This window comes from Phoenix dactylifera, chromosome 11 (genome assembly GCF_051530095.1).
Source record: "Phoenix dactylifera cultivar Ajwa chromosome 11, Ajwa_hap1_PhDact_Kaust_v1.1, whole genome shotgun sequence".
NCBI lineage: Eukaryota > Viridiplantae > Streptophyta > Magnoliopsida > Arecales > Arecaceae > Phoenix > Phoenix dactylifera.
The window spans coordinates 22,750,839-22,761,953 of NC_143200.1; the positions used below are offsets into that span (position 1 = coordinate 22,750,839).

General features: G+C 45.8%; 1 protein-coding gene across 3 annotated transcripts; it reads right to left on the bottom strand.

The window, feature by feature from the left end:
• Nucleotides 1-3,647: 3,647 nt before the first annotated feature.
• Nucleotides 3,648-9,346, bottom strand: LOC120111335 (ubiquitin C-terminal hydrolase 22-like). Of its 3 annotated transcripts, none has more exons than XM_088707296.2 (4): nt 7,850-9,346; nt 6,824-6,945; nt 4,519-4,831; nt 3,648-4,431 (listed from the first exon to the last, which is right to left on the bottom strand). In XM_088707296.2, exons 1-4 carry the CDS (start codon nt 8,785-8,787, stop codon nt 4,062-4,064), a joined length of 1,743 nt encoding a protein of 580 aa, XP_088563422.1. In that variant the 5' UTR covers nt 8,788-9,346; the 3' UTR covers nt 3,648-4,061. The 3 variants fall into 3 exon arrangements, with proteins under 3 accessions (XP_088563422.1, XP_038984105.1, XP_088563421.1); XM_088707295.2 differs by having other exon boundaries at nt 3,739-4,831; nt 7,850-8,901; nt 9,140-9,344; XM_039128177.3 differs by having other exon boundaries at nt 3,648-4,828; nt 7,850-9,345.
• Between the last annotated feature and the right edge of the window lie 1,769 nt (nt 9,347-11,115).

Consider the following 11,115-nt stretch of genomic DNA (forward strand, 5'->3'; position numbering starts at 1 on the left):
AAATCCCGTGTGCAATGGGTGAGTGAGGGTGATCGCAACACTAGTTTCTTCCATCGGTCGACGATTATTCGGCGGCAGCGGAGCATGATTCATTCTTTGCGAGATGGGACTAGCCATCGAATAGAGGGCGAGCAGGCGGTTCGGCAGACCTTCTTTGATTTTTTCCGTGCCAGATGGACGGAGGATGATGAGGCTAGTGACGGTGACCGCCCCCTGAGGGTGGAAATGGGTATTGGTGATGTTGAGAGGGCATCCTTGATTCGACCGGTGTTAGCACAGAAGGTACAGGAGGCAGTTTGGGCGCTGGCTGCAGACAAGGCCCCAGGGCCCGACGGTTTTCCTCCCTTCTTCTTTCGGCAGTACTGGGGCATTATCCGCCGAGGTGTAGTGGAAGCTATCCAGTGTTTCTTTGCCCAGGCTGCTATGCCTGAGGACTGGAAGGCCACATTCATCACGCTTATACCAAAGCGTCAGGATGCGGTTGAGCCCAGTCACTTCAGGCCCATTAGCTTGTGCACAACCTTGTATAAGGTTGTGGCAAAAATTATGGTGGGCAGGATGAAGCCCCTTTTGCCTTGTATCATCAGCCATGAGCAAGGGGCATTTGTAGCTGGTAGAAACATCTCACACAATATTTTGTTGGCTCAGGAAATAATGTGGGATCTTCAAAGAGCATCGAAGAGGCGCAGCTTGATGGCCATCAAGCTGGATATGGAGAGGGCTTACGACAGGATCAGGTGGAGCTTTCTCGAGCGAGCACTGGAGGCGTACGGTTTTCACAGGCAGTGGATTGGATGGGTCATGGGGTGCATTCGGGGACCAAAGTTTTCTATCTTGGTCAATGGCACACCCACACTGTTCTTCGAGTCCACTTTGGAATTGCGGCAGGGATGTCCTTTATCCCCATATCTGTTTATTATTTGTGCCGACCGGGAGCTGGAGGCATACAGTCCAGCACCGGAGGCTCGACCTCTCTCACATTTATTTTTCGCTGATGATTGCCTTCTTCTGACCAAGGCACGAGTGACGGAGGCACGGGTTCTTCGCAGGGTGGTGACGGACTACTGCATGGCGTCTGGCCAGAGAGTGAACTTCCTGAAGTCAGCTATCACTTTCAGTCCCGGCACGGAGATCAGAGTCCGACAGGAGATCCGGGGGATACTGCAGATACCGGAGCAGGAGGGGACACTGACCTACCTAGGAGTCCCCATCAGTGGCCGGCGGCCACGAGCGGCAGAGTGCTCGAGCCTGGTACAGCAGGTCCAGAGCAGGCTTGAGGGATGGAGAGCGTCTTCCCTATCCATGATGGGGAGACTGACTTTGATCAGATCAGTATTGGGTTCCATACCATTGTACCTCATGGCTAACACTGTGATGGCAAAGACGACTCTGTTGAGGATCGAGCATCTTCTTCGGAGCTTCTTGTGGGGATCACACAGTGGGGGCCATGGCGTGCATTTGGTGGCTTGGGAGCAGATTTGCCGTCCTACTAGTGAGGGTGGCCTGGGGGTGCAGTCCCTGATGGGGAGGCGTGAGGCTCTCATCGCTCAGCATGCGGTTCGGTTTCTGCTTGAGCCACACCGCCTTTGGAGTCAGGTGATGGCAGCCAGATATGGCCGAGGGGGCCTAGAGGGAGCATGGAGGGATCGCCGAGCCTCTTTCATGTGGCGCGAGATTGGGAGGTATCTGCCGACTGCATCAGCGAACACCAGGTGGCTGATAGGTGATGGCAGGAGCATTGATGTGACCAGTGAGCCGTGGGTGGACACCCTCCCATTGAGGAGTTGGCCGACCATGGTTGGTATAGAGGCAGCAGAGGGACTACGGGTTTGTGACCTTTTGGCAGCAGGTGGAGCAGAGTGGGATGATGCCAGACTTCGACAGCTATTTGGGGTACATCTAGCAGCGAGGATCCGATCCCTCCCGTTACCAGTATGTGCAGGGCCGGATGTTAGGGTATGGGGTACTTCAAGCCGGGCCAGGGTCAGGCTGGGAGACCTTACCCGTGTCATCCAGCCAGAGCAGGAGAGGGGCCGGATTGTGCTTGGATCTGGAGGTACGGTCTCCACCCGCGGGCAGCCCTCTTCTTATGGAAGGTATTCTGGAACCGCCTTCCGACGAGAGCAGCACTGAGCAGGCATGGATAGGGGATCCCCGCAGAGTGTGGGACATGTGGAGCCGCGGAGTCAATGGACCATATGCTCTTCCAGTGTATATGGGCGAGGCTGACATGGCAGTGGGCCGGGGTCCCGCAGGAGGCCCGGAGTGAGAGGCTACAGTTTCTTCATATGATACAGCAGTGGCTAGCCAGTATGAGGACGTGTCAGGAGGCCATTAGAGCGACTTGCACAGCGCATCAGATTTGGCTGGCAAGGAACGCTCGTACTCTCGGTGAGCGCAGGGTGTCACCGAGATTTGCTGCGGAGCTTGCTCGGGTACAGGCTTCAGAGATCATGCCCACCCACTCTTCATATAGGCCTTTGATAGCTCAGGACACCTGGGGCCCCCCTTCTGCTTCGGCAGTTCACCAGATGGTGTTTTTCACCTGGGAGCCCCCACCCCCGAGTTTCCTCAAGGTTAATTTTGATGGGTCGGTGCTGGATGGTGGCACGCGGGGCGGTGCAGGCTTTATCATACGAGGCCCGCACTCCAGGGTAGTGGCAACAGGCGGCTGCCAACTGTTTGACATATCGGTTCCGGAGGCAGAGCTCCGAGCTGCCTGGGCGGGCATGCGCCATGCGAGGATGGTCCTGCAGGCTAGTTCGATCATCTTGGAGGGCGACTCGGCCACGGTCATCGGGTGGATCCAGAGGGGGGTGACGGCTGATGGTACAAACCATCCCTTGATCCGTGATATAGGGATGATGATGAAAGATGGGAGGGCCTTTCTGGCTAAGCATGTATTTAGAAAAGCTAATGGGGCGGCCGACTGGGTGGCGGCCCATGCGGCCCACCACTCAGGGTACACTCTTTGGGCAGGGGAGGGGGAGCTTCCACAGGCTCTCCGTGAGTTGTTGTATTTTGACTTTCTTGGATGTATTCGTACACGTATTGTATAAAATACCCGTTTTCAGCAAAAATAAAAAAAAAATAAAAAATGAATACAGTTCACACGAGACACAATTTTGTGTATACAATCCCAAGAGGCGAAGAACCAAATTTGACTAGCATGCATAGAAAGATTTCTTATACTTCGATGAAAAAGCTGGTGTAGAATACCTCAGAACAGCGGCTAACACCATGTCGAAGGTCGCTTAATACTATGTACTGCTAACTGCAAACAGGGACATAACCATCCCCAATTATCCTGCAAGACAAATAGTCTGAAATATTACCTGGAATGGATCTTCGAAGCAGCTTTGTTCGAATGTCGAACACTTCTTGATACCATTTTCCTTCAAGTGCCGTCATCATAGTCTCCTCTTCAGACAAACCATTGATATTGTACATCGAGGATAGGAAATCAGTAAATTCTTTATGGTATAACTGGCTAAAAATTAGAGACACCATAAAGGAACAGAAAACTAGTTAAATACTGAATTTAAAATTCCTGAGTGATAATTTTAGCATCAGTTCTGTCCATCAAGCAGACAGAAATGAGAACTCATAACATCAAATTCTCAAAAATGGACAGGCAATGGACCACGTTAACGAACTGCAACAAAGCACATCCAAGCTTCATATAATTTGATGATTTGTGTCAGGAAAAAAAAAGTCAAACAAAGATATCATGAACTGCTGTCACAAATTCATAGCAAACTACTTATTTATGATCATAGAAACAAGTGTCCAATTGTTGGAAGGAACACCTCAAAAATTTAGGTTCCCTTTAATCTTGAAAGGCAGTTAGAATATACTCCAAAAAGATCAAATCCATCACATTTGTCGCGCTGTACTAGTGATTGACGACTCATTGGTTAAAAAAGACAGATTGAACAAATAACTAAATGTATCTATTTCAGTTGTATAAACTGGTCAAGTATATGACTTCAAGATTCAAAAACCTTGGCACTCTCTTGTTCCAGCAGGAGTATTTTTACGACCGCCATTCCAAAGATAATTCATGAGGCAAACACATGCTGGCTTGCTCTGTAGTAGAGTATTTTCTGTACATAGAACAGCATATATGCCTGTGAAGCTCTCACGATACTTTCACTGACGTGAGAGACCCATGCATCATCACATTTATACCATTGATTATTGAGCCGCAGATAAGTTATGTAATGGCCGCCTTCTAGTTTACCACTGTGCGTCAGCACCGCAAATAATTCAAACTCTGAAGCCAGGTCAGTAGATGCATCTGAATCATCCCCGTCAAAAGCAAATATGCGGTTGCCATATCTAGCCCTCAAGATGGAAGATGAGAGGTATGGGCCCATGTCAAGAGAAAACGGGAAGTGCAGATGGCGGTCGACCTTTCTTGACATATTCCTAATTAAGGAGTGTTCGAATCTCTTAATGTGAAAGCAAGTGACCAATGGAATCTTTCTAATGGACATCTGTTTCAAGGATTCTTGCCTCGCTCGACAGTTTTCACAGAAGAATTTCTGATCAGCTCCTAATTTTTCTGGCCTCGTAAAGTGCTCCAAACATCCCATGAGGGTGGAAATTCCATAGGCTTGGCTTGTTAACATCGATTCTGTGTCACTCTCGCATGTTTGAAGTTTCGAGGTAGCTATCTGCACAGCATCCCGGCTAGAATCCAAGTCCAGGGAGATGTCCACACAGGGGTCATAAGTGGTAGATGTGAACCCACAGATAGTACAAGTGACATCAGATCTCAAGATACCAGAGAACACTTTATGAGCAATGCAACAGTCCCCATTGCCTACTGCACAAACATAGCATAGATTAGAAAGTCTGACCAAGGAATTTTAAACAGGGAACCTCAGTTACAATGTATTGATACAGGCATTTTCCATGCAATAATAGACAGGCAATTGAAAAACATTATGGATGGTCAGAATGGTAGACTACAAATCTCTTCTAAGGAATTCCAGATTCATCTATCAAATGAAGTTGGCAACAGAGATAATAGTCAGGGTCTGAATGGGATATACTTACTACAACAATCATAGGCTAAAGTCCCACAACATCCATGAATCAGGAAAACTCAATAATACCAGGAGTTCTGCAAGACGTATCGATAATTTCTGAGTTACATGCAACTCCATATAACACGTGGAAGGGTTGATCCGTATCACACGTTACTGTGCTGTGCAAAGTTCCTTTATAGCATGAATTGCTTCAGTGGAGTATTTTGTAGAAATTCTAATGGGCATGCAAATGAGAGCACAGGTGTTTTTGTAGATATCCTGAATTGTCCTGAATTGCTGGTGATTCAACATTTATAACCAAATTTCCCACCTCAAAAAGTTCGGAACATTTTGATGAATTATTATACAGGCTTATACAACACTACTTCTAGTACATTCGTGTCCAAATTCGATCTTTTTACTTCTTTTAGCTCTTTGGTCCTTCTTATCTCTATGCTACGCATTCATAGACATAATGAAAGGAAAGCATACAAAGGAACGGTCCCCAGTTTTTAGTTTCACTTACAAGTACGTAGAATACATAAAATAAAAAAATAAATAAAAAAAACTTAGGTGAACATCAAGAAAAGGAAGACATGCATGCAAGTTAAAATTGTAAGTCAGATAGATTTAAGGGACACAACCCTCTCCCCTTACTTTTATCGACATAACAGGTTGTCTAGAATCTTAAAATGTTACATATTTGCAAGTCTAGAGATATATTGCAGGCAATCTTTATCTGGTTTGGCTTTATAGTTTCTCCTCAGCCATTTTATTCCTGTCAAGGGCAAAGTCCTTCATCAGTCCCTCAATAGAAAATATTAAGTTGAGATTCAGTTTGTAGATTAACTTTTATTTTATAGTAGCCTCATAACCTTTCAAGATTGAGAGACTGTAGATTGCAATATCTTCATGGCCTAAGCATATTAACATTGCTAGGGCCAAGTGTGTGAGTACATGCGCGAGAGAGAGAGATAGAGAGAAGCAGCATGGGGCAAAAAATAACTGCTAACAGTCTATTCTAACTCGACTAAAACTAATTGCTGTGTTATAATGGATAATATTATAACCATGCAAACTGATTATTCCACAACTCTTAAGAAGACTAATCTTTTATGATGGAACTCAACATGCATGTGTATGGGTAATTAAAATAAAATCTCAGCAATTATCATATACTTTAGATTCAACTACAATTAGTTCTTTAGACCTCCAAACATGATCAAACTTCGAAGAACATGATACCAGCTTGCTTAGAACTGCACTTGCCACAATGGTTTTCTTACATGTCTAACATTAGGACCAGAAGCACAGAATAATTAACATGGAAGCCAGGCATTCAGATCAACATGGAAGCCAGGCACTTGCCACAATGGTTTTCTTACATGTCAATGCTAGAGAGGCCACCAGTTTATGCTTTCCCAGATACAGTCATATAATGCCTTATGTGCAGATTATGTCCTGCATAGAAAAAGAAAAGCTACAAATTTATAATTAAGCTCTGCATCCTGCTTATACATTTTTTTTTCTTATTTGTTGAGTTATTACCCTGATAATTGAGTTCTCAATACCAAGGGCACAGCTTAGACTATGAATGATATAAACTCACACATACCAAGCAAAATGACTAAGCTTATTAAACCAAGATTGTTAAGCGGATGGCTTTGTCGACATGAGCATTGAGAACAGAGATTAAGATGTCGACTTGTCAAATAGTTAAGCATAAGCCAAAAGCTGCAGAAAATGCTGAGAGATGGACGAATAAATAAAGTTTTGAAGCATATTACCATGGCTCTGATGTTTGCATTGATCTTGCTCCTTTTCATGGATCCCATCAAGCATGGAAATGAAAAATTCATGTGCATCCTGCTGTTCATAACTAGCAAGATTTGATGCATGTTGCCACCAACTGTGAAAGACAAAGCAATCACCAAAAGTTGATACATTACCATGCTGACATCATAATTTGCTGATTGAAATGCCAAGTGGTGTTATAAGTGTCCATGCGTCCAAGTGTCCAGATACAGCAAAGGAGAACAAAAACACACACAGAATTTGAAGTTTCTGGGTGACACTGCTTATTAGGGTAACATTGGTAATAAGGAGTGTTTGGTTCGTATTTTTATCATCTGACAGATATATACAACAGGTTCTGATACAAGACAAACAGCAAGTTGAGATAGTCCAATCCATCAGATATGCCAAACAAAATGTCTCAAATGTACTATTTAAGGTGTAGACTTGTATGAAGTTAGTCCAAAGTTTAGTAGCTAATTCTAGGAAGGAAAAGAATATATCAGAAAAAATGATGGAACTTTAGCAAAATCATCGATGCAGATATCCTGTGGCTGAAAAATATGAACAATCAAGCATCAATTATACGTTAGAAAATCTTCATGAACAACTAGAAAAGCAGGAGCAGGTAATTTTCATATAATATTCCTTGAATTTGTGATCAAGCCACAAAACCAGCACCATTTCTTTTAAACAGAAACTAATTTGCTCTCTCTCTCTCTGTCTGTCTGTCTGTCTATCGCTGTGTGACTGCGCGTGTTCTTTTGGTACAAACTCTCTCAACTGTAGCATTGCCAAAAGAAGACATCAGAAAATACGTAAAAAAACCTTCTTGTTCCCATACATACTTAGCCTTCTCTTAAAGGCCTTATCTCTATCTAATGGCGGGAATACCTAATCACAAATCCAGCAACAGTTGAACAAGATTAATCTCCTTCCCTCCAACAATTTTTTTTTGTTTTTAAAAAAGTCATCTTGCGGTCTCAAAATTTAAAAAAAAAAAACAAGGAGAGAGATACCTATAAAGAAAATTGGCGGGGCTGAAAGGCTTCCTATCTTCGGAGAAAACGGCCGCGTACATTGTATCAAGATCACAGGCCAAGCACACATGCGACTCTCGGGCCGGATTCTTCCGCTCAACCACATTGCTCTTCTCTTTAATCCCACCCTTCTTCTTGCTCTTCTGCTGGCAAACGTAGCGGTTGTGCCGATCGCTCAAGAAGTAGTTCCTCAGCAGCGGCGTGTGGAGCAGCGCCTGGAGGACCGAGTTCATGAAGCAAGTGTTACCGAGATTATTGATTCCCCTCAGTCCCCTCGGCAGAGAGGAGGGCGAGGAGGCGGAGGAGGAGGGCGAGGAGGTGGTGGTGGTAGTGGAGTTGGCGGTGGTGGTGGTGGAGGAGGCGGAGGATGCGTTGCCTTCTTGGACGAGCAACGGGCTCGATCTCCGCCCAATCACCGCCCGCCCCTTCGGATCCGGCACCCACGGCCGGTACTCCACCCTCCTCCGCTTTGCGCACTTCTCCGGCGGCGGCGGGGGTGGCGGAATCCGGGAACACGATAAGGAGGTGAGGGCGATCACGACGGCGGCGTCGAAATCAGGGTCATAGACCTGATCGCGGCAGGCGGCGCAGAACAGCTCGGCGCGGTCGACGTCGAGGGCGATCTCGTGGCCGGGGCGGAGAGCGGCGTGGTCAGAGACGTGGGCGTGGCAGGAGACGGCAGCGCAGGAGAGGCAGGCGTAGAGGCGCAGGCCACGATGGGCGGCGGCGGGAGGGCAGGAGGCGCAGAAGGGGACCTCGCCAGGGTCGCGGCGGACCTCAGCGCGGCTGGGAGGGCGGGGGCGGAGGCAGCGGTGGAGGGAGCGGAAGGGGGTCCCGCCGCCGCCTGAGCGGTAGGCCGCGAGGTGGGGGCACGGTGGCGGAAGGCGGATGGCGCGAGCGGCGGACGAGGAGGACATGGGAGGCGGATCTGGCCCTCGGATCGGTGGGGCGAGAGGGAGATAAGACTCATCGGTCGGCTCGGGCCGGACCGGACTCGGAATCGGAACTCAGTGAGTCACGTGACGCGGATACTATAAAAAAGAAAGATACTATAATTCAACAGAAAACGCATATGTAGAGAACAAATAAGAATTTTTTTTCGCAAAAAATATAGACTACCATGGAAGAGATTAATGGAAGACAGGTTATGTTTAATCAAAAAAAAAAAAGAATTGGAGAAAATAAAATTGTTTTAATAATTTTGTAATTTGGAGCGAGTGAGAGCGAGGGAGGGGGTTGAGGGTGAGTCGACTCGGTGAATAGGAGCACCGGGAGGGCGGGTTGTCGTCGCTGGACTCAGAGGCGGGGGTTTCCCTTTATGCTCTGCTGGGTTTAGAGGCCTTGAGAGAACGAGTACAGCGAAGGCTCGTGCCACCGCCAGGGGAGGATTGGCCGTTTGACGCCGAACAGCGGGGAGACGTTGAACATTGCCGTCACTTCGTCGCACGTGTGAACCATTTTGGCTGCGGACAAATCCAAGTAGACCTGCAACCTAAGGTGAGCTCCGCATTCCGCGGAGTATTTGTAGACATCTATAGCAGAGCTCCTGCCCTTATTGTACTCTTTACTTTCTATTAACTTGGCAGGATGTACTTATATTAGAGCTATATGAATTGTCGTTTTCGCCCAAAAAAATAAAATAACTGGGGAGTATGGGTCCTATGAGGATCCGTGCGGGCGTGTGTTTAGTTCCACATCGGTTATTTGCTGGATAGATCTTGGGTACTTATACAGAATCAAAGAACCCAAATAATATCTTTCGACTAGCCATTTTGGGTGAGGTCCTGGGTTGTTACAAATGGTATTAGAGCGAACCCGGCCTATAACCTATGTGGACTAGGGGACACTGCAGCACGGATCCATTGGGGCTGACCATGGAGCAATCGTGGTGTTTGTGATTAGATTTGAATAGATTTGAACCCTTAGTCTGACGAAGACGTCAGAGCTTGAAAGGGGGAGTATATGAGGACCCGTGCGAGTGTGTGTTTAGTCCCACATCGGTTATTTGCTGGGTAGATCTTGAATACTTATACAAGATCAAAGAACTCAAATAATATCTTCCGGCTAGCCATTTTGAACGAGGTCCTGCGTTGTTACATGTCCATATCACCAACGGAAGGACCATGATGCTACAAGGAAAGTCAAACTTCTGTGTGTACGTGTTTTGGGACAAAAGATTTAGCTTGCTCAAATGTGAATCTTGAGCGAGTAGAGTCCCATTAATAGCAAGACCAGCTTCATGCGCGGGATTCCTGCTTACTAAAATCTACTCAAAATCCAAGTTCAGGTGTTACAAGGCAAAGTTTAAGTGCCTGCTAATCTAGCAAGAGTCTGATGAAAAATATATGACTAAGATTTCTAGCAAGAGTCTGATGAAAATTATATGTCTAACATTTTGGGTTGGTCGGTTGGCCGCTTTTTTCTTTGCTAGGGAAAAGGAGTAACGTACATCTCTGGCAGGTTCATACAAGTATGTAGACGTGCCACTAATGTCAAAAATCAGAAAAAAAGAGGGAGTAGAGGATTGGTAGCATGATTTTTATTGCCTTAGGCTTCCCATTTGATATAACCGATAAATACATTTCTAATGCTGAATACTGGGACTTTCTACTTTAACAAAATTTTAGTTTAGGATGAGATTAGAGCTAATTATGAGCCGGACTTAGGTAAAAAAATAAATAAATTTTAAACAGGTCCGATCTAAAGTCTAATTAAAAATAAATAAAATTTAGACTGGGGTTTCGGCCACTAATCAGTTCTAGATGCGATGAACCTATGATAGGCTTATCTCGCATGACCTTCATCATGGTGGATCAAAAGAAAGCTGAACAATTTTGGGCCAAGTCTTATGTAGTCGAGGCATCACCTAATTATTTTAGCTAATATTTTTTGATATGCAGCTTTTCTTTTTTTTTTTGTTGCTAAAATAGGTATCTCAAATACGGATATATCCAATAAAATTAGAAAATAACAGATCGCCAAGTGCCCTAGGCAACTCTTCTTTTCGGCCCTCAGAGTGGCTGATCACATAAGCAACCATCAAGTTCATGATCCTATTAGCCTCTCTAATTGTATGCTTAGCTTGGAAGGCTATTCTATTTCTCATCAACGTCCAAATGCCTCGAATCAAAGGTAACCCATCCCACCACCGCTCGGAGGTATGCAGCCCTTGTTATTGTTTACAAGGGAAGCACAAACCGAGGACTAAATAATTTTTTATGTATATCTCCCACGTGCCTCGCACG